Genomic DNA, 24,243 nt, shown 5'->3' with positions numbered 1-24,243 from the left:
CATGATCACAACACACCAGGTGGTGAGAGAATCTTTCTTAGACTCACTGCAAACTTCGAGGAATAGGCTTTTTTTAAAGAGTTGGTCTGACGGTGGCATCATCCTCTTCCCTCGCTTGCGGAAACAAATAGAGAAGCAATAAAGAAAATCGAGCAAATTAAAAAAAAATATATATTTTTTTATTTATTTTTTAAAATATATATATATAATTATTTTTTTAAAGAGGTGAAAAGGTGACTGGAGTGTGACAATTAATCTCTTCTACCCCTGTCTGTCATATCCTACAGGAACTCAGGGCTGTGCTCCAGGAACATAAGTGGAACGTAGCCGACGCCTTGGAGGCGCTTCGCATGTTCTCTGACCCAGGTGATCATGACACTGTCCTCGTCCAGATGAAACATCACTGATAGTGTTGCTACAGTCATGTGACTGTTTCACCTATTCTTACCATCTAGTGTGTTTATTACTACTGTACTCGTTATATTTATCAATGTGCCCTTTTTTTTTTACTGATTTCTTCTCCTGAAGAGGAATACACCAGCTCTCCTGAAGTCAAGCAAAAGGAACCCAAAGCCAAGAGCGACACCAAACCAAGCAAGAGTGACGCCAAGCCAAGCAGAGAGTCCAAGAACAGCATGGAGGAAGCCAAGCCAAGCAAAGCTTCCCCTCTGAAATGGATGTTCAAGAAATTTGCCCCTGAATCCAAACCTACCTCCTCTTCAAATTTGCAGAGCCTGAAGATGTCCAACGGGACCAGCATGGCTAGAAAGGAGGCAGTGGAGAGGAAGGCTCACACCTCTGACGAGAGGGCCAGCAGCTCGGAGGGCGAGGACGAGGAGGCGACCAGCAGCGAGTTTGAGGGCGAGGACGAGGAGCTGGACTCTGGGGCGGAAGACGAGGGCACATCCACGCTACAAGGCCAGATTCTGCTCTTCTTCCAGGAGGCCTCGCTGGACGAGCTGTCCCTCATCACCGGCTGTTCGGTGAAGAAGGCCAAGAAGATCGTGGAGCTGCGGCCTTTTACTTTTTGGCACAAGCTGGTAAAAGATTGCCCACCACCCCTCCTATCTGCATGCTCTTGTGTCACTGAGCCTCAATGCTCCCTCCAACTAAGGCCCTGCAGTTCTGTCCCGTTTTCTTCCATTTGTGTCTCTTGTTCTTTTTGCAATGTACACTGATTTTGGTTTTAGGTGAAGGTGTGTTCTACTCAGTCTACGACTCGTGGCCTGGCCTCCTTAGCCATGTTAGGTTTCTACTCTCTCTCTACTCTCTCTTAGCCAATGGCCTACTATGACAAACCATGTGACTAGTTGTGGAATGATGGAAACCCCAGCTCATTGGCTGCTGCCAATGTCACTCATGTTGGCAGCAGAGAAATATAAGCTAGCAGTGTTTTCCACTAGCATCCGCTATACAGCCGGTTACACACACTTTCAGCAGGGTACTTTTTCCACTTAAATTAAAAAGGCTACTTTTTTACAATTTGCTAGTCAGAAAAAGTCACCCGAGCCCTCTCTCCCTAGAATGAACGATATGCATCTTGCGATTTATTCATAGGACAGGTGCCTGTTAGTCACAAAGTGAGCGACAACAGGGAAACACTGCTGTAAACTAAAGATCTCCTTTGTATTTTCCATATGGGGGGGTGTTCAAAAGCTCTATCCCAAAAAAACAAAACAAAACTTTTTATGAGCCTCTTCTGGCTTATTAGTCTACTTTCTCCTTCTGTGCTGTGGACCTTCCCTCTCGCACACGGAGCCCAAGCCCCTCGCACACGGAGCCCAAGCCCCTCGCACACGGAGCCCAAGCCCCTCGCACACGGAGCCCAAGCCCCTCGCACACGGAGCCCAAGCCCCTCGCACACGGAGCCCAAGCCCCTCGCACACGGAGCCCAAGCCCCTGCCCCTCGCACACGGAGCCCAAGCCCCTCGCACACGGAGCCCAAGCCCCTCGCACACGGAGCCCAAGCCCCTCGCACACGGAGCCCCTGCCCCTCGCACACGGAGCCCCTGCCCCTCGCACACGGAGCCCCTGCCCCTCGCACACGGAGCCCCTGCCCCTCGCACACGGAGCCCCTGCCCCTCGCACACGGAGCCCCTGCCCCTCGCACACGGAGCCCCTGGCACTCGCACACGGAGCCCCTGGCACTCGCACACGGAGCCCCTGGCACTCGCACACGGAGCCCCTGGCACTCGCACACGGAGCCCCTGGCACTCGCACACGGAGCCCCTCCCACTCGCACACGGAGCCCCTCCCACTCGCACACGGAGCCCCTCCCACTCGCACACGGAGCCCCTGCCACTCGCACACGGAGCCCCTGCCACTCGCACAGAGCCCCTGCCACTCGCACACAGAGCCCCTGCCACTCGCACACAGAGCCCCTGCCACTCGCACACGGAGCCCCTGCCACTCGCACACGGAGCCCCTGCCACTCGCACACGGAGCCCCTGCCACTCGCACACGGAGCCCCTGCCACTCGCACACGGAGCCCCTGCCACTCGCACACGGAGCCCCTGCCACTCGCACACGGAGCCCCTGCCACTCGCACACGGAGCCCCTGCCACTCGCACACGGAGCCCCTGCCCCTCGCACACGGAGCCCAAGCCCCTGCCCCTCGCACACGGAGCCCAAGCCCCTGCCCCTCGCACACGGAGCCCAAGCCCCTGCCCCTCGCACACGGAGCCCAAGCCCCTGCCCCTCGCACACGGACCCAAGCCCTGCCCCTCGCACACGGAGCCCAAGCCCCTGCCCCTCGCACACGGACCCAAGCCCCTGCCCCTCGCACACGGAGCCCAAGCCCCTGCCCCTCGCACACGGAGCCCAAGCCCCTCGCACACGGAGCCCCTGGCACTCGCACACGGAGCCCCTGGCACTCGCACACGGACCCCTGCCCTCGCACACGGAGCCCAAGCCCCTGCCCCTCGCACACGGAGCCCAAGCCCCTGCCCCTCGCACACGGAGCCCAAGCCCCTGCCCCTCGCACACGGAGCCCAAGCCCCTGCCCCTCGCACACGGAGCCCCTGCCCCTCGCACACGGAGCCCAAGCCCCTGCCACTCGCACACGGAGCCCAAGCCCCTGCCACTCGCACACGAGCCCCTGCCACTCGCACACGGAGCCCCTGCCACTCGCACACGGAGCCCCTGCCACTCGCACACGGAGCCCCTGCCACTCGCACACGGAGCCCCTGCCACTCGCACACGGAGCCCCTGCCCCTCGCACACGGAGCCCAAGCCCTGCCCCTCGCACACGGGAGCCCAAGCCCCTGCCCCTCGCACACGGAGCCCAAGCCCTGCCCCTCGCACACGGAGCCCAAGCCCTGCCCCTCGCACACGGAGCCCAAGCACCTGCCCCTCGCACACGGAGCCCCTGCCCCTCGCACACGGAGCCCTGCCACTCGCACACGGAGCCCCTGCCACTCGCACACGGAGCCCCTGCCACTCGGACCCCTGCCCCTCGCACACGGAGCCCCTGCCACTCGCACACGGAGCCCCTGCCACTCGCACAGAGCCCCTGCCACTCGCACACAGAGCCCCTGCCACTCGCACACAGAGCCCCTGCCACTCGCACACAGAGCCCCTGCCACTCGCACACAGAGCCCCTGCCACTCGCACACAGAGCCCCTGCCACTCGCACACAGAGCCCCTGCCACTCGCACACAGAGCCCCTGCCACTCGCACACAGAGCCCCTGCCACTCGCACACGGAGCCCAAGCCCCTGCCACTCGCACACGGAGCCCCTGCCACTCGCACACGGAGCCCCTGCCACTCGCACACGGAGCCCCTGCCACTCGCACACGGAGCCCCTGCCCCTCGCACACGGAGCCCCTGCCCCTCGCACACGGAGCCCCTGCCCCTCGCACACGGAGCCCCTGCCCCTCGCACACGGAGCCGCACACGGAGCCCCTGGCACTCGCACACGGAGCCCCTGGCACTCGCACACGGAGCCCCTGCCACTCGCACACGGAGCCCCTGCCACTCGCACACGGAGCCCCTGCCACTCGCACACGGAGCCCCTGCCACTCGCACACGGAGCCCCTGCCCCTCGCACACGGAGCCCCTGCCCTCGCACACGGAGCCCAAGCCCCTGCCCCTCGCACACGGAGCCCAAGCCCCTGCCCCGCACACGGAGCCCAAGCCCCTGCCCCTCGCACACGGAGCCCAAGCCCCTGCCCCTCGCACACGGAGCCCAAGCCCCTGCCCCTCGCACACGGAGCCCAAGCCCCTGCCCCTCGCACACGGAGCCCAAGCCCCTGCCCCTCGCACACGGAGCCCAAGCCCCTGCCCCTCGCACACGGAGCCCCTGCCACTCGCACACGGAGCCCCTGCCACTCGCACACGGAGCCCAAGCCACTCGCACACGGAGCCCAAGCCCCTGCCACTCGCACACGGAGCCCAAGCCCCTGCCACTCGCACACGGAGCCCAAGCCCCTGCCACTCGCACACGGAGCCCAAGCCCCTGCCACTCGCACACGGAGCCCAAGCCACTCGCACACGGAGCCCAAGCCACTCGCACACGGAGCCCAAGCCACTCGCACACGGAGCCCAAGCCCCTGCCACTCGCACACGGAGCCCAAGCCCCTGCCACTCGCACACGGAGCCCAAGCCCCTGCCACTCGCACACGGAGCCCAAGCCCCTGCCCCTCGCACACGGAGCCCCTGCCACTCGCACACGGAGCCCAAGCCCCTGCCACTCGCACACGGAGCCCCTGCCACTCGCACACGGAGCCCCTGCCACTCGCACACGGAGCCCCTGCCACTCGCACACGGAGCCCCTGCCACTCGCACACGGAGCCCCTGCCACTCGCACACGGAGCCCCTGCCACTCGCACACGGAGCCCCTGCCCCTCGCACACGGAGCCCCTGCCCCTCGCACACGGAGCCCAAGCCCCTGCCCCTCGCACACGGAGCCCAAGCCCCTGCCCCTCGCACACGGAGCCCAAGCCCCTGCCCCTCGCACACGGAGCCCAAGCCCCTGCCCCTCGCACACGGAGCCCAAGCCCTGCCCTCGCACACGGAGCCCAAGCCCCTGCCCCTCGCACACGGAGCCCAAGCCCCTGCCCCTCGCACACGGAGCCCAAGCCCCTGCCCCTCGCACACGGAGCCCAAGCCCCTGCCCCTCGCACACGGAGCCCAAGCCCCTGCCCCTCGCACACGGAGCCCCTGCCCCTCGCACACGGAGCCCCTGCCACTCGCACACGGAGCCCCTGCCACTCGCACACGGAGCCCCTGCCCCTCGCACACGGAGCCCCTGCCACTCGCACACGGAGCCCCTGCCACTCGCACACGGAGCCCCTGCCACTCGCACACGGAGCCCCTGCCACTCGCACAGAGCCCCTGCCACTCGCACACAGAGCCCCTGCCACTCGCACACAGAGCCCCTGCCACTCGCACACAGAGCCCCTGCCACTCGCACACAGAGCCCCTGCCACTCGCACACAGAGCCCCTGCCACTCGCACACAGAGCCCCTGCCACTCGCACACAGAGCCCCTGCCACTCGCACACAGAGCCCCTGCCACTCGCACACGGAGCCCAAGCCCCTGCCACTCGCACACGGAGCCCCTGCCACTCGCACACGGAGCCCCTGCCACTCGCACACGGAGCCCCTGCCACTCGCACACGGAGCCCCTGCCCCTCGCACACGGAGCCCCTGCCCCTCGCACACGGAGCCCCTCGCACACGGAGCCGCACACGGAGCCCCTGGCACTCGCACACGGAGCCCCTGGCACTCGCACACGGAGCCCCTGGCACTCGCACACGGAGCCCCTGCCACTCGCACACGGAGCCCCTGCCACTCGCACACGGAGCCCCTGCCACTCGCACACGGAGCCCAAGCCCCTGCCCCTCGCACACGGAGCCCCTGCCCCTCGCACACGGAGCCCCTGCCCCTCGCACACGGAGCCCCTGCCACTCGCACACGGAGCCCAAGCCCTGCCACTCGCACACGGAGCCCAAGCCCTGCCACTCGCACACGGAGCCCAAGCCCTGCCACTCGCACACGGAGCCCAAGCCACTCGCACACGGAGCCCAAGCCACTCGCACACGGAGCCCAAGCCACTCGCACACGGAGCCCAAGCCACTCGCACACGGAGCCCAAGCCCCTGCCACTCGCACACGGAGCCCAAGCCCCTGCCACTCGCACACGGAGCCCAAGCCCCTGCCACTCGCACACGGAGCCCCTGCCACTCGCACACGGAGCCCAAGCCACTCGCACACGGAGCCCAAGCCACTCGCACACGGAGCCCCTGCCCCTCGCACACGGAGCCCAAGCCCCTGCCCCTCGCACACGGAGCCCAAGCCCTGCCCCTCGCACACGGAGCCCAAGCCCCTGCCCCTCGCACACGGAGCCCAAGCCCTGCCCCTCGCACACGGAGCCCAAGCCCTGCCCTCGCACACGGAGCCCCTGCCCCTCGCACACGGAGCCCCTGCCCCTCGCACACGGAGCCCCTGCCACTCGCACACGGAGCCCCTGCCACTCGCACACGGAGCCCCTGCCACTCGCACACGGAGCCCCTGCCACTCGCACACGGAGCCCCTGCCACTCGCACACGGAGCCCCTGCCACTCGCACACGGAGCCCAAGCCACTCGCACACGGAGCCCAAGCCACTCGCACACGGAGCCCAAGCCACTCGCACACGGAGCCCAAGCCACTCGCACACGGAGCCCAAGCCACTCGCACACGGAGCCCAAGCCACTCGCACACGGAGCCCAAGCCACTCGCACACGGAGCCCAAGCCCCTGCCACTCGCACACGGAGCCCCTGCCACTCGCACACGGAGCCCCTGCCACTCGCACACGGAGCCCAAGCCCCTGCCACTCGCACACGGAGCCCCTGCCCCTCGCACACGGAGCCCCTGCCCCTCGCACACGGAGCCCAAGCCCCTGCCCCTCGCACACGGAGCCCAAGCCCCTGCCCCTCGCACACGGAGCCCCTGCCACTCGCACACAGAGCCCCTGCCACTCGCACACAGAGCCCCTGCCACTCGCACACAGAGCCCCTGCCACTCGCACACAGAGCCCCTGCCACTCGCACACAGAGCCCCTGCCACTCGCACACAGAGCCCCTGCCACTCGCACACGGAGCCCCCCCTGCCACTGCACACGGAGCCCCTGCCACTGCCTGCCACTCGCACACGGAGCCCCTGCCACTCGCACACGGAGCCCCTGCCACTCGCACACGGAGCCCCTGCCCCTCGCACACGGAGCCCCTGCCCCTCGCACACGGAGCCCCTCGCACACGGAGCCGCACACGGAGCCCCTGGCACTCGCACACGGAGCCCCTGGCACTCGCACACGGAGCCCCTGGCACTCGCACACGGAGCCCCTGCCACTCGCACACGGAGCCCCTGCCACTCGCACACGGAGCCCCTGCCACTCGCACACGGAGCCCCTGCCACTCGCACACGGAGCCCAAGCCCCTGCCCCTCGCACACGGAGCCCCTGCCCCTCGCACACGGAGCCCCTGCCCCTCGCACACGGAGCCCCTGCCACTCGCACACGGAGCCCAAGCCCCTGCCACTCGCACACGGAGCCCAAGCCCCTGCCACTCGCACACGGAGCCCAAGCCCCTGCCACTCGCACACGGAGCCCAAGCCACTCGCACACGGAGCCCAAGCCACTCGCACACGGAGCCCAAGCCACTCGCACACGGAGCCCAAGCCACTCGCACACGGAGCCCAAGCCCCTGCCACTCGCACACGGAGCCCAAGCCCCTGCCACTCGCACACGGAGCCCCTGCCACTCGCACACGGAGCCCCTGCCACTCGCACACGGAGCCCAAGCCACTCGCACACGGAGCCCAAGCCACTCGCACACGGAGCCCCTGCCCCTCGCACACGGAGCCCAAGCCCCTGCCCCTCGCACACGGAGCCCAAGCCCCTGCCCCTCGCACACGGAGCCCAAGCCCCTGCCCCTCGCACACGGAGCCCAAGCCCCTGCCCCTCGCACACGGAGCCCAAGCCCCTGCCCCTCGCACACGGAGCCCCTGCCCCTCGCACACGGAGCCCCTGCCACTCGCACACGGAGCCCCTGCCACTCGCACACGGAGCCCCTGCCACTCGCACACGGAGCCCCTGCCACTCGCACACGGAGCCCCTGCCACTCGCACACGGAGCCCCTGCCACTCGCACACGGAGCCCAAGCCCCTGCCACTCGCACACGGAGCCCAAGCCCCTGCCACTCGCACACGGAGCCCAAGCCACTCGCACACGGAGCCCAAGCCACTCGCACACGGAGCCCAAGCCACTCGCACACGGAGCCCAAGCCACTCGCACACGGAGCCCAAGCCACTCGCACACGGAGCCCAAGCCCCTGCCACTCGCACACGGAGCCCCTGCCACTCGCACACGGAGCCCCTGCCACTCGCACACGGAGCCCAAGCCCCTGCCACTCGCACACGGAGCCCCTGCCCCTCGCACACGGAGCCCCTGCCCCTCGCACACGGAGCCCCTGCCCCTCGCACACGGAGCCCAAGCCCCTGCCCCTCGCACACGGAGCCCAAGCCCCTGCCCCTCGCACACGGAGCCCAAGCCCCTGCCCCTCGCACACGGAGCCCAAGCCCCTGCCCCTCGCACACGGAGCCCAAGCCCCTGCCCCTCGCACACGGAGCCCAAGCCCCTGCCCCTCGCACACGGAGCCCAAGCCCCTGCCCCTCGCACACGGAGCCCAAGCCCCTGCCCCTCGCACACGGAGCCCCTGCCACTCGCACACGGAGCCCCTGCCCCTCGCACACGGAGCCCCTGCCACTCGCACACGGAGCCCCTGCCACTCGCACACGGAGCCCCTGCCACTCGCACACGGAGCCCCTGCCACTCGCACAGAGCCCCTGCCACTCGCACACAGAGCCCCTGCCACTCGCACACAGAGCCCCTGCCACTCGCACACAGAGCCCCTGCCACTCGCACACAGAGCCCCTGCCACTCGCACACAGAGCCCCTGCCACTCGCACACAGAGCCCCTGCCACTCGCACACAGAGCCCCTGCCACTCGCACACGGAGCCCAAGCCCCTGCCACTCGCACACGGAGCCCCTGCCACTCGCACACGGAGCCCCTGCCACTCGCACACGGAGCCCCTGCCACTCGCACACGGAGCCCCTGCCCCTCGCACACGGAGCCCTGCCCCTCGCACACGGAGCCCTCGCACACGGAGCCGCACACGGAGCCCCTGGCACTCGCACATCGAGCCCCTGGCACTCGACACGGAGCCCCTGGCACTCGCACACGGGAGCCCCTGCCACTCGCACACGGAGCCCCTGCCACTCGCACACGGAGCCCCTGCCACTCGCACACGGAGCCCCTGCCACTCGCACACGGAGCCCAAGCCCCTGCCCCTCGCACACGGAGCCCCTGCCCCTCGCACACGGAGCCCCTGCCCCTCGCACACGGAGCCCCTGCCACTGCACACGGAGCCCAAGCCCCTGCCACTCGCACACGGAGCCCAAGCCCTGCCACTCGCACACGGAGCCCAAGCCCCTGCCACTCGCACACGGAGCCCAAGCCACTCGCACACGGAGCCCAAGCCACTCGCACACGGAGCCCAAGCCACTCGCACACGGAGCCCAAGCCACTCGCACACGGAGCCCAAGCCCCTGCCACTCGCACACGGAGCCTGCCCCTGCCACTCGCACACGGAGCCCAAGCCCCTGCCACTCGCACACGGAGCCCCTGCCACTCGCACACGGAGCCCCTGCCACTCGCACACGGAGCCCAAGCCACTCGCACACGGAGCCCCTGCCCCTCGCACACGGAGCCCAAGCCCCTGCCCCTCGCACACGGAGCCCAAGCCCCTGCCCCTCGCACACGGAGCCCAAGCCCTGCCCCGCACACGGAGCCCAAGCCCCTGCCCCTCGCACACGGAGCCCAAGCCCTGCCCTCGCACACGGAGCCCAAGCCCCTGCCCCTCGCACACGGAGCCCCTGCCCCTCGCACACGGAGCCCCTGCCACTCGCACACGGAGCCCCTGCCACTCGCACACGGAGCCCCTGCCACTCGCACACGGAGCCCCTGCCACTCGCACACGGAGCCCCTGCCACTCGCACACGGAGCCCAAGCCCCTGCCACTCGCACACGGAGCCCAAGCCCCTGCCACTCGCACACGGAGCCCAAGCCACTCGCACACGGAGCCCAAACCAGCCCGCCACTTGCACACGGAGCCCAAGCCACTCGCACACGGAGCCCAAGCCACTCGCACACGGAGCCCCTGCCACTCGCACACGGAGCCCCTGCCACTCGCACACGGAGCCCCTGCCACTGCACACGGAGCCCCTGCCACTCGCACACGGAGCCCCCTGCCACTCGCACACGGAGCCCCTGCCACTCGCACACGGAGCCCCTGCCACTCGCACACGGAGCCCAAGCCACTCGCACACGGAGCCCAAGCCACTCGCACACGGAGCCTGCCACTCGCACACGGAGCCCAAGCCACCACTCGCACACGGAGCCCAAGCCACTCTCACGGCCCACACTCGCACACGGAGCCTGCCACTCGCACACGGAGCCCAAGCCACTCGCACACGGAGCCCAAGCCCCTGCCACTCGCACACGGAGCCCAAGCCACTCGGCACACGGAGCCCCAAGCCACTCGCACACGGAGCCCAAGCCACTGCACACGGAGCCCAAGCCACTCGCACACGGAGCCCAAGCCACTCGCACAGCGGAGCCCAAGCCACTCGCACACGGAGCCCAAGCCACTCGCACACGGAGCCCAAGCCACTCGCACACGGAGCCCAAGCCACTCGCACACGGAGCCCAAGCCACTCGCACACGGAGCCCAAGCCACTCGCACACGGAGCCCAAGCCACTCGCACACGGAGCCCAAGCCACTCGCACACGGAGCCCAAGCCCCTGCCACTCGCACACGGAGCCCCTGCCACTCGCACACGGAGCCCCTGCCACTCGCACACGGAGCCCCTGCCACTGCACACGGAGCCCTGCCACTCGCACACGGAGCCCGTGCCACTCACACGGAGCCCAAGCCCCTGCCACTGCACACGGAGCCCCTGCCACTCGCACACGGAGCCCAAGCCCCTGCCACTCGCACACGGAGCCCAAGCCCCTGCCACTCGCACACGGAGCCCAAGCCCCTGCCACTCGCACACGGAGCCCAAGCCCCTGCCACTCGCACACGGAGCCCAAGCCACTCGCACACGGAGCCCAAGCCCCTGCCACTCGCACACGGAGCCCAAGCCCCTGCCACTCGCACACGGAGCCCAAGCCCCTGCCACTCGCACACGGAGCCCAAGCCCCTGCCACTCGCACACGGTGCCCCTGCCACTCGCACACGGTGCCCCTGCCACTCGCACACGGAGCCCCTGCCACTCGCACACGGAGCCCCAAGCCACTCGCACACGGAGCCCAAGCCCCTGCCACTCGCACACGGAGCCCAAGCCCCTGCCACTCGCACACGGAGCCCAAGCCCCTGCCACTCGCACACGGAGCCCCTGCCACTCGCACACGGAGCCCCTGCCACTCGCACACGGAGCCCCTGCCACTCGCACACGGAGCCCCTGCCACTCGCACACGGAGCCCCTGCCACTCGCACACGGAGCCCCTGCCACTCGCACACGGAGCCCCAGCCCCTGCCACTCGCACACGGAGCCCCAGCCCCTGCCACTCGCACACGGAGCCCAAGCCACTCGCACACGGAGCCCAAGCCACTCGCACACGGAGCCCAAGCCCCTGCCACTCGCACACGGAGCCCCTGCCACTCGCACACGGAGCCCCTGCCACTCGCACACGGAGCCCCTGCCACTCGCACACGGAGCCCCTGCCACTCGCACACGGAGCCCCTGCCACTCGCACACGGAGCCCCTGCCACTCGCACACGGAGCCCCTGCCACTCGCACACGGAGCCCCTGCCACTCGCACACGGAGCCCCTGCCACTCGCACACGGAGCCCAAGCCCCTGCCACTCGCACACGGAGCCCAAGCCCCTGCCACTCGCACACGGTGCCCCTGCCACTCGCACACGGTGCCCCTGCCACTCGCACACGGAGCCCCTGCCACTCGCACACGGAGCCCAAGCCCCTGCCACTCGCACACGGAGCCCAAGCCCCTGCCACTCGCACACGGTGCCCCTGCCACTCGCACACGGTGCCCCTGCCACTCGCACACGGAGCCCCTGCCACTCGCACACGGAGCCCCTGCCACTCGCACACGGAGCCCCTGCCACTCGCACACGGAGCCCCTGCCACTCGCACACGGAGCCCCTGCCACTCGCACACGGAGCCCCTGCCACTCGCACACGGAGCCCAAGCCCCTGCCACTCGCACACGGAGCCCAAGCCCCTGCCACTCGCACACGGAGCCCAAGCCCCTGCCACTCGCACACGGAGCCCAAGCCCCTGCCACTCGCACACGGAGCCCAAGCCCCTGCCACTCGCACACGGAGCCCAAGCCACTCGCACACGGAGCCCAAGCCCCTGCCACTCGCACACGGAGCCCAAGCCACTCGCACACGGAGCCCAAGCCCCTGCCACTCGCACACGGAGCCCCTGCCACTCGCACACGGAGCCCCTGCCACTCGCACACGGGAGCCCCTGCCACTCGCACACGGAGCCCCTGCCACTCGCACACGGAGCCCCTGCCACTCGCACACGGAGCCCCTGCCACTCGCACACGGAGCCCCTGCCACTCGCACACGGAGCCCCTGCCACTCGCACACGGAGCCCCTGCCACTCGCACACGGAGCCCTGCCACTCGCACACGGAGCCCCTGCCACTCGCACACGGAGCCCCTGCCACTCGCACACGGAGCCCCTGCCACTCGCACACGGAGCCCCTGCCACTCGCACACGGAGCCCCTGCCACTCGCACACGGAGCCCAAGCCCCTGCCACTCGCACACGGAGCCCAAGCCCCTGCCACTCGCACACGGTGCCCCTGCCACTCGCACACGGAGCCCCTGCCACTCGCACACGGAGCCCCTGCCACTCGCACACGGAGCCCCTGCCACTCGCACACGGAGCCCAAGCCCCTGCCACTCGCACACGGAGCCCAAGCCACTCGCACACGGAGCCCAAGCCCCTGCCACTCGCACACGGAGCCCAAGCCCCTGCCACTCGCACACGGAGCCCAAGCCCCTGCCACTCGCACACGGAGCCCAAGCCCCTGCCACTCGCACACGGAGCCCAAGCCCAAGCTGTTTTTGTTTTCAATGTGTGCATCAAATGCATTGAGTTTGTCTGGTAGAGAGGCATCGTTGGGCAGATCAAGGTTAGTTCTTCTGTTGTAATCTTTAATGGACTGTAGCCCCTACCACATGCCTTGGGCGTCAGACCCTGTGTAGTATGACTCCACCTTATTCCTATAATGTCCCTTTTCTCGTTTGATGACTGGAGGTCATTGTGGGACTTCTTTTACTTGTTCCTGTCCTCAGCCATAGTGTGTGGTAGTCCTGTGTGTGGTAGCCCTGTTCTTTAGTTTAGCGCCAACCTCTGTGTTAATCCAAGGCTTTTGATTGGGGAAGATTCAAACCCTCGCCATGGGCACAACGCCGCTGATGTATTTTCTAATGAAGCCAGTGGTGGTTTGCTCATCGGCAGAGCCTCAAAACATCCCAATCAGCGCTAGCAAAGCAGTCCAGAAGCATACCAACTGATTTTGGTGGCCATTTCTCAACGGAGCAAATCACAGGTACTTCCTGTTTCGGCTTCCAGGAAGGGTCATTGGATATGCAGGGTTGTCACTCCCACACAGCTCTAAGCAGGACCATTGGATATGCAGGGTTGTCACTCCCACACAGCTCTAAGCAGGACCATTGGATATGCAGGGTTGTCACTCCCACACAGCTCTAAGCAGGACCATTGGATATGCAGGGTTGTCACTCCCACACAGCTCTAAGCAGGACCATTGGATATGCAGGGTTGTCACTCCCACACAGCTCTAAGCAGGACCATTGGATATGCAGGTGTGAATTGAAGAGCCACAAGGCACTTTAAACCTGAACTGGCTCCCTCACCACCATGAACCACCAGCTGAAAGATGTTGTGTGAATGTGGTGTGAATTCAGCTGGCTCACGGTATGGTAGTCCTCAACGAACATGACATAGATTCAGCTGGCCCACTGTATGGTAGTCCTCAACGAACATGACATAGATTCAGCTGGCCCACTGTATGGTGGTCCTCAACGACCATGACATAGATTCAGCTGGCCCACTGTATGGTGGTCCTCAACGACCATGACATAGATTCAGCTGGCCCACTGTATGGTGGTCCTCAACGACCATGACATAGATTCAGCTGGCCCACTGTATGGTAGTCCTCAACGAACATGACATAGATTCAGCTGGCCCACTGTATGGTAGTCCTCAACGAACATGACATAGATTCAGCTGGCCCACTGTATGGTGGTCCTCAACGACCATGACATAGATTCAGCTGGCCCACTGTATGGTGGTCCTCAATGAACATGACATAGATTCAGCTGGCCCACTGTATGGTGGTCCTCAACGAACATGACATAGCCTCCTCTTTAATTCACGTCTTGGGCTTCGTTGTGCAACCGTACAATTGCATAACTGATCTCATGTCAGATGAAAAAGATGAGGCATTATGACCGGTTGGTGACACACTTTTTTTTAATGTGTGTGTCCGTTTCTCAGAAGGAGCAGTTCCACAAGGCGAAAGGCCTGTCTGTGGAGCTGCTGCTGGGCTGCAGGGTGGTGCTGAGGGAGAGAGCCGTGCTCCGGGGTCTCATGTCCAAGTGCCAGAACATCTCGGGCAGGATGGTGAAGGGAGTCAGCCAGGTCATCGACAACGGCATGGGCTCCATGACCCAGCCCTCCATCCTCAACAGAAAGTAAGTGAAATGTCCAGAGGCGCCATTCGTTTTGGAACCGTTAACATAGAAATATGTTGTGTAGAACAAATATGCGTCTCTGACAAGGAGTAATGGCATTTCTATCTTAAACGTTCAGCGTTTGCCTGCTGAACATAGATTACATCTAATCTGCTGTAGTCATTTTATATTCCAGCTGGGGAATTACAAGGTATTGGAAGGACCGACCAATAGACCCTTTATTAAGAGAACAAATCCTCACTGGTAACGAAAATAAAAATCCCAAATGCTAAGTGAATGCCATGGTAATTCATTCATCCATTTACCATGGCATAATGGATGTATTCTGAAAACAGTTGTCCCCACATCGGCTATGACTTATTGTCTGGAAATAATAAAGGAATAAACCTTTTTGACCCCATTAAACAAATATGTATCGCATCATAAATGTTACGCTACATGTCTGTCAGATACTGGAATGTCTTATTTTAGCATATAAATATATTGTATTGTGATTGGTTTGTGTCTAAATGTCTTACATCATGATTGGTTGCCATGCAGGTTAAAATTGAAACCCTACCAGTTGATTGGGCTGAAATGGCTTCTCCTGCTGCACCAACACAAGCTGAGTGGAATCCTGGCTGATGAGATGGTGAGCTGACTACACAATACAGATACATTCTGTTTCCCAAATGCCACTCTATTATCTCTAGTGTACTATTGGCCAGGGCTCATAGGGAATAGGGTGCCATTTGGGACCTTGCCACATACTATGGTGTTCCTTAATTATGTGGATTACCCCTCCCTGTGTTGTAGAACTGTTACTAACCAAAAACAGATAATGGCAAGTATAAAATGCCCTGTAAAGGCCGTCCTCCTCCTGTCGACCTAACTTCCACTCGCAGTCCCTTCAGTTTCTCTGAAGTCCCCATCAGTTTGGCTGCTCAGCCTACCTTCGTTATCCCTCTCTCATCATAGCACTTTCATTCCTAACCAATCGGAGCGCTTGAATACGTTTCAGCCATATGTGTTCTACTGTATGGCTGTTACTATTCTTTAATGTTAGAGTTGCCAATACCACTTGACGGATTGTTTTTCCTATGTAGTATTATTGCCTACTGCCGGAAGTGTTATCGCATTGGTTGTACTTGTGCAGAAGTGGTTTAATTGTCGATAAACATAGTGTTATGTCTGCTCACGCTTCCACATCGTTTTCCAAAGTTTTATTGGGGGGTTTTATTGTGCTGCCATGAGCGAGCTTCTTACGTCATCCCAGACAGTTCTTGGAGATTGCTCATGCTGAGTCATTTACGACTCTGTGGCACCAGGACACATCTGATCTCAAGGCTGGAGCGAGACGGGGACGTAAATCTTGACCCCTTTTTCAATCCAAGTCATTTGTTTCTCTCTTTCTCTCCAAGAGGTGAATGTTTATGTCTATATTGATGCCATTTATGCCCTTAATGTACATATATTGCATAGTTACAACCCTTAACCAGTACTGTTTACATGTGTTCGTATCTTTGTCTTCTACAACCACAACGATAACATTCCAAGTCATTTGGATTACCAGAACCATATAAACATCCTCAAATGGAAACGTGTGTGTGTGTGTGTGTGTGTGTGTGTAATGGTGACTGTCAAGAGTACAGTGATGTTTTACCCAGACAGTACTATAGAGGGCAGAACCAAACCAATCAGTTAGAAGTATACAGCGGGTGAGGTTATTCACAGCCGACCGCTCAGACGGGTGAGGTTATTCACAGCCGAACGCTCAGACGGATGAGGTTATTCACAGCCGAACGCTCAGACGGATGAGGTTATTCACAGCCGACCGCTCAGACGGGTGAGGGCATTCACAGCCGACCGCTCAGACGGGTGAGGGCATTCACAGCCGACCGCTCAGACGGGTGAGGGCATTCACAGCCGACCGCTCAGACGGATGAGGGCATTCACAGCCGACCGCTCAGACGGGTGAGGGCATTCACAGCCGACCTCTCAGACGGGTGAGGGCATTCACAGCCGACCGCTCAGACGGGTGAGGGCATTCACAGCCGACCGCTCAGACGGGTGAGGGCATTCACAGCCGACCGCTCAGACGGGTGAGGGCATTCACAGCCGACCGCTCAGACGGGTGAGAGGGTATTCACAACCAATCGTTTTTACGTGGCCCTTCTCGATGGATTTAGCTACCAACAGTTTTTACAAAGGCTCTCGTTAAGTGAGTGTTTGACTAATGGTGTGGGTGGAGCAACGGCAGGTGACAACACAGAGAGAACTAAAGGAATGTGGGACAGATCAGAATGTTAAAAATAACAGAAGGAAAGGCTATCTTGTTTGGTTTAAATACTGTTCTGTTTCCAGGAGGTGATTCAAGTCCTGACAAGAGACCTGGGACTCCGTGATGCTGTTTTTAACTCATACTTGTTTTGAAGAGCAGATATTGATCTCTATTTTCTCTCTTTCTCACTCTCTCTCCATCTCTCTTTTTACTCTCTTGGTCATCTACTCGACAGGGTTTGGGAAAGACCATCCAGGCCATAGCCTTCCTGGCCAGGCTGTACCAGGATGGCATCAAAGGCCCCCACCTCATCACTGTGCCCGCCTCCACCCTGGGTAAGGGCTCTGCTCATGTCAATCCACTCACTTTATAACCAATTAAGTGTGTTTTATAACCACTTACAGAAAACATGACACAAACAAGGGAGTATTGTTTGATCATTTTACTTAAAAATGACTGGCCTTTTAATAATATCTGTGTAGCATAAATATCAGGGTTTGTCTGAGTCAATTGTACTAAAATGTATTAAAGTGGTCTGAAATGTTGTTCCCTTGGCTCCAGATAACTGGGTTCGGGAGCTAAAGCTGTGGTGCCCCAGTCTCAAGGTGCTAGTCTATTACGGTGAGGCATTTTGATTGGTTTATTTTCATTGTCAATTAAATTATTTATTTATTTTTAACATGACTGGCACAATAACATCTAACTTATTTTGGTTGCGGTCCCATCTCTTCCTTAGCTTTTATCTGTTCAGGTCCAGGATAAAGTGATCGGTTGTTAGCTTTGAGTCTTGTTAGCTTCGGTTGTTAGCATTGAGTGATCGGTTGTTAGCTTTGAGTTGTTTGCTTTGAGTCTATTATTACTAGAAAGGGCGTCCCCGTTGTAATCAATGAGGCCATATTGGATGGTAATTATATTTCTATGGCATAAACCCTGATGTGTTTTCAGGCTCTGTGGAGGACCGTCAGTATCTGCGACATGACATTCTGAATAATCGGGTGGACTTCAACGTCATCGTGTCCACGTGAGTCGTTCAACACACATGCTTGTTAGATACTACTGCTCTGTTGGAGCTAGAAACACAAGCATTTAGTTAGATATCACTGCACTGTTGGAGCTAGAAACACAAGCATTTAGTTAGATATCACTGCTCTGTTGGAGCTAGAAACACAAGCGTTTAGTTAGATATCACTGCACTGTTGGAGCTAGAAACACAAGCATTTAGTTAGATATCACTGCTCTGTTGGAGCTAGAAACACAAGCATTTAGTTAGATACTACTGCACTGTTGGAGCTAGAAACACAAGCATTTAGTTAGATATCACTGCACTGTTGGAGCTAGAAACACAAGCATTTAGTTAGATATCACTGCTCTGTTGGAGCTAGAAACACAAGCATTTAGTTAGATATCACTGCACTGTTGGAGCTAGAAACACAAGCATTTAGTTAGATATCACTGCACTGTTGGAGCTAGAAACACAAGCATTTAGTTAGATATCACTGCACTGTTGGAGCTAGAAACACAAGCATTTAGTTAGATATCACTGCACTGTTGGAGCTAGAAACACAAGCATTTAGTTAGATATCACTGCACTGTTGGAGCTAGAAACACAAGCATTTAGTTAGATACTACTGCTCTGTTGGAGCTAGAAACACACGCATTTAGTTAGATATCACTGCACTGTTGGAGCTAGAAACACAAGCATTTAGTTAGATATCACTGCACTGTTGGAGCTAGAAACACAAGCATTTAGTTAGATATCACTGCACTGTTGGAGCTAGAAACACAAGCATTTAGTTAGATATCACTGCACTGTTGGAGCTAGAAACACAAGCATTTAGTTATATATCACTGCACTGTTGGAGCTAGAAACACAAGCATTTAGTTAGATATCACTGCACTGTTGGAGCTAGAAACACAAGCATTTAGTTAGATACTACTGCACTGTTGGAGCTAGAAACACAAGCATTTAGTTAGATATCACTGCACTGTTGGAGCCAGGAACACAAGCATTTAGTTAGATACTACTGCACTGTTGGAGCTAGAAACACAAGCATTTAGTTAGATACTACTGCTCTGTTGGAGCCAGGAACACAAGCATTTAGCTAGATATCACTGCACTGTTGGAGCTAGAAACACAAGCATTTAGTTAGATACTACTGCTCTGTTGGAGCTAGAAACACAAGCATTTAGTTAGATACTACTGCTCTGTTGGAGCTAGAAACACAAGCATTTAGTTAGATACTACTGCTCTGTTGGAGCCAGGAACACAAGCATTTAGCTAGATATCACTGCACTGTTGGAGCTAGAAACACAAGCATTTAGTTAGATATCACTGCACTGTTGGAGCTAGAAACACAAGCATTTAGTTAGATACTACTGCTCTGTTGGAGCCAGGAACACAAGCATTTAGTTAGATACTACTGCTCTGTTGGAGCTAGAAACACAAGCATTTAGTTAGATATCACTGCACTGTTGGAGCTAGAAACACAAGCATTTAGTTAGATACTACTGCTCTGTTGGAGCCAGGAACACAAGCATTTAGCTAGATATCACTGCACTGTTGGAGCTAGAAACACAAGCATTTAGTTAGATACTACTGCTCTGTTGGAGCTAGAAACACAAGCATTTAGTTAGATACTACTGATCTGTTGGAGCTAGAAACACAAGCATTTAGTTAGATACTACTGCTCTGTTGGAGCTAGAAACACAAGCATTTAGTTAGATATCACTGCACTGTTGGAGCTAGAAACACAAGCATTTAGTTAGATATCACTGCACTGTTGGAGCTAGAAACACAAGCATTTAGTTAGATATCACTGCACTGTTGGAGCTAGAAACACAAGCATTTAGTTAGATATCACTGCACTGTTGGAGCTAGAAACACAAGCATTTAGTTAGATATCACTGCACTGTTGGAGCTAGAAACACAAGCATTTAGTTAGATATCACTGCACTGTTGGAGCTAGAAACACAAGCATTTAGTTAGATATCACTGCACTGTTGGAGCTAGAAACACAAGCATTTAGTTAGATACTACTGCTCTGTTGGAGCTAGAAACACAAGCATTTAGTTAGATACTACTGCTCTGTTGGAGCTAGAAACACAAGCATTTAGTTAGATACTACTGCTCTGTTGGAGCCAGGAACACAAGCATTTAGCTAGATATCACTGCACTGTTGGAGCTAGAAACACAAGCATTTAGTTAGATACTACTGCTCTGTTGGAGCTAGAAACACAAGCATTTAGTTAGATACTACTGCTCTGTTGGAGCTAGAAACACAAGCATTTAGTTAGATACTACTGCTCTGTTGGAGCCAGGAACACAAGCATTTAGCTAGATATCACTGCACTGTTGGAGCTAGAAACACAAGCATTTAGTTAGATATCACTGCACTGTTGGAGCTAGAAACACAAGCATTTAGTTAGATATCACTGCACTGTTGGAGCTAGAAACACAAGCATTTAGTTAGATATCACTGCACTGTTGGAGCTAGAAACACAAGCATTTAGTTAGATATCACTGCACTGTTGGAGCTAAAAACACAAGCATTTAGTTAGATATCACTGCACTGTTGGAGCTAGAAACACAAGCATTTAGTTAGATATCACTGCACTGTTGGAGCTAGAAACACAAGCATTTAGTTAGATATCACTGCACTGTTGGAGCTAGAAACACAAGCATTTAGTTAGATACTACTGCTCTGTTGGAGCTAGAAACACAAGCATTTAGTTAGATACTACTGCTCTGTTGGAGCTAGAAACACAAGCATTTAGTTAGATACTACTGCTCTGTTGGAGCTAGAAACACAAGCATTTAGTTAGATATCACTGCACTGTTGGAGCTAGAAACACAAGCATTTAGTTAGATATCACTGCACTGTTGGAGCTAGAAACACAAGCATTTAGTTAGATATCACTGCACTGTTGGAGCTAGAAACACAAGCATTTAGTTAGATATCACTGCACTGTTGGAGCTAGAAACACAAGCATTTAGTTAGATATCACTGCACTGTTGGAGCTAGAAACACAAGCATTTAGTTAGATATCACTGCACTGTTGGAGCTAGAAACACAAGCATTTAGTTAGATATCACTGCACTGTTGGAGCTAGAAACACAAGCATTTAGTTAGATATCACTGCACTGTTGGAGCTAGAAACACAAGCATTTAGTTAGATATCACTGCACTGTTGGAGCTAGAAACACAAGCATTTAGTTAGATATCACTGCACTGTTGGAGCTAGAAACACAAGCATTTAGTTAGATATCACTGCACTGTTGGAGCTAGAAACACAAGCATTTAGTTAGATACTACTGCTCTGTTGGAGCTAGAAACACAAGCATTTAGTTAGATACTACTGCTCTGTTGGAGCTAGAAACACAAGCATTTAGTTAGATACTACTGCTCTGTTGGAGCTAGAAACACAAGCATTTAGTTAGATATCACTGCACTGTTGGAGCTAGAAACACAAGCATTTAGTTAGATATCACTGCACTGTTGGAGCTAGAAACACAAGCATTTAGTTAGATATCACTGCACTGTTGGAGCTAGAAACACAAGCATTTAGTTAGATATCACTGCACTGTTGGAGCTAGAAACACAAGCATTTAGTTAGATATCACTGCACTGTTGGAGCTAGAAACACAAGCATTTAGTTAGATATCACTGCACTGTTGGAGCTAGAAACACAAGCATTTAGTTAGATATCACTGCACTGTTGGAGCTAGAAACACAAGCATTTAGTTAGATATCACTGCACTGTTGGAGCTAGAAACACAAGCATTTCGCTACACCAGCAATAACATCTGCTAAACGCGTGTATGTGACATGTAACATTTGATTGACACTTGCGTACATACAGTTGAAGTCGGAAGTTTCCATACACCTTAGCCAAATACATTTAAACTCAGTTTTTCACAATTCCTGACATTTAATCCTAGTAAAAATTCCCCATTTTAGGTCAGTTAGGATCACCACTTTATTTTAAGAATGTGAAATGTCAGAATAATAGCAGAGAGTGATTTATTTCAGCTTTTAATTATTTCATCACATTCCCAGTGGGTCAGAAGTTTACATACTCTCAATTTGTATTTGGTAGCATTGCCTTTAAATTGTTTAACTTGGGTCAAATGTTTCGGGTAGCCTTCCACAAGCTTCCCACAATAAGTTGGGTGAATTTTGGCCCATTCCTCCTGACAGAGCTGGTGTAACTGAGTCAGGTTTGTAGGCCTCCTTGCTCGCACACGCTTTTTCAGTTCTGCCCACAAATATTCTCTGGGACTGAGGTCAGGACTTTCATGGCCACTCCAATACCTTGACTTTGTTGCCCTTAAGCCATTTTCCACAACTTTGGAAGTATGCTTGGGGTCATTGTCCATTTGAAAGACCCATTTTTGACCAAGCTTTAACTTCCTGGCTGATGTCTTGCGATGTTGCTCCAATATATCCACGTAATTTTCCTTTCCTCATGATGCCATCTATTTTGTGAAGTGCACCAGTCCCTCCTGCAGCAAAGCACCTCCACAACGTGATGCTGCCACCCCCATGATTCATGGTTGGGATGATGTTCTTCGGCTTGCAAGCCTCCCCCTTTTTCCTCCAAACATAACGATGGTCATTTTTTATTATTATTATACCTTTATTTCAACAAGGAACACCGACTGAGACCAAGGTCTCTTTTACAGCTGGGCCCTGCGTATACATGTTTATACATTATGGCCAAACAGTTCTATTTTTAGTGCCTCCCGGGTGGCGCAGTAGTCTAAGGCACTGCATCACAGTGATAGAGGTGTCACTACAGACCCTGGTTTGATTCCAGGCTGTATCACAGTGGTCTAAGGCACTGCATCACAGTGATAGAGGTGTCACTACAGACCCTGGTTTGATTCCAGGCTGTATCACAGTGGTCTAAGGCACTGCATCACCAGAGATTCTGGGTTCGAGGGGCGCACAACAGTTCTATTTTGTTTCATCAAACCAGAGGACATTTCTTCAAAAAGTAAAATCTTTGTCCCCATGTGCAGTTGCAATCCGTAGTCTGGCTTTTTTTATGGCAGTTTTGGAACAGTGGCTTCTTCCTTGCTGAGCGGCCTTTCAGGTTATGTCGATTTAGGACTCGTTTTACTGTGGATATAGATACTTTTGTACCGGTTTCCTCTAGCATCTTCAAGGTCCTTCGCTGTTGTTCTGGGATTTAGTTGCACTTTTCGCACCAAAGTACGTTCATCTCTAGGACACAGAATGCGTCTCCTTCCTGAGCGGTATGACGGCTGCGTGGTCCCATGGTGTTTATACTTGCGTACTAATGTTTGTACAGATGAACATGGTACCTTCAGGCATTTGGAAATGGCTCCCTAGGATGAAGCAGACTTGTGGAGGTCTATAATGACGTTTTGTTGGTTGATGTCTTCTGATTGTCCCATGATGTCAAGCAAAGAGGCAGTGAGTTGGAAGGTAGGCCTTGAAATACATCCACAGGTACACCTCCAATTGACTCAAATGATGTCAATTAGCCTATCAGAAGCTTCTAAAGCCATGACATCATTTTCTGGAATTTTCCAAGGCACAGTCAACTTAGTGTATGTAAACTTCTGACCCACTAGAATTGTGATACAGTGAATTATAAGTGAAATCTGTCTGTAAACAATTGTTGGAAAAATTACTTGTGTCACACAAAGTAGATGTCCTAATCGACTTGCCAAAACTATAGTTTGTTAACAAGATTATGGATTGGGGAGTGGTTGAATACAAGTTTTAATGACTCCAACCTAAGTGTATGTAAACTTCAGACTTCAAATGTACACACCATAGACTTAGACGACTCATCTTTGTCTGTCCGATTATGGCGTCTGAATGTTCGGATAGTGCCAATGAGGCCATCTCCATTTTGAAGTCGTCCACCTGGAGTGTGTTGTTTGAACAGGTATAAAGACGAGGTTGGCGATTTACTGCCACCTGACGTTATGGAATGTTTGCGAACAAGTATAAATCATTGGCTGATCCCTCCTGAGGACCTGGATGGAATCATGTGATCCTTCCTTAACCCATATGAAGTCCCACCCAGTTGACTACTTCAAAATGGTCAAAGTACTTAATGGTGTCGCCCATGCTTTCTTTAAATAGCTTTTGGGAACTAGAGTTGTATATAACAGACACATGCACACCATGTTGTCAGATAGGTTTCAGTCTGT

At 56.9% G+C, this 24,243-nt stretch overlaps 1 protein-coding gene across 1 annotated transcript in view; it reads left to right on the top strand.

Moving 5' to 3' along the window:
• Positions 1 to 24,243, top strand: part of LOC115111260 (SWI/SNF-related matrix-associated actin-dependent regulator of chromatin subfamily A containing DEAD/H box 1A-like) — a 39,103-nt gene that overhangs the window by 5,403 nt on the left and 9,457 nt on the right. The window contains exons 7-13 of the mRNA XM_029637129.2: positions 288 to 366; positions 529 to 1,040; positions 14,598 to 14,794; positions 15,335 to 15,425; positions 17,290 to 17,389; positions 17,616 to 17,675; positions 18,000 to 18,075. Of these exons, the coding sequence (XP_029492989.2) occupies positions 288 to 366; positions 529 to 1,040; positions 14,598 to 14,794; positions 15,335 to 15,425; positions 17,290 to 17,389; positions 17,616 to 17,675; positions 18,000 to 18,075 (1,115 nt within the window). The remainder of the gene's footprint in view (positions 1 to 287; positions 367 to 528; positions 1,041 to 14,597; positions 14,795 to 15,334; positions 15,426 to 17,289; positions 17,390 to 17,615; positions 17,676 to 17,999; positions 18,076 to 24,243) is intronic.

This window comes from Oncorhynchus nerka, linkage group LG27, assembly GCF_034236695.1.
Source record: "Oncorhynchus nerka isolate Pitt River linkage group LG27, Oner_Uvic_2.0, whole genome shotgun sequence".
NCBI lineage: Eukaryota > Metazoa > Chordata > Actinopteri > Salmoniformes > Salmonidae > Oncorhynchus > Oncorhynchus nerka.
Note: the sequence above shows the minus strand (reverse complement) of the source record. Positions and strands in the feature narration are given on the sequence as shown.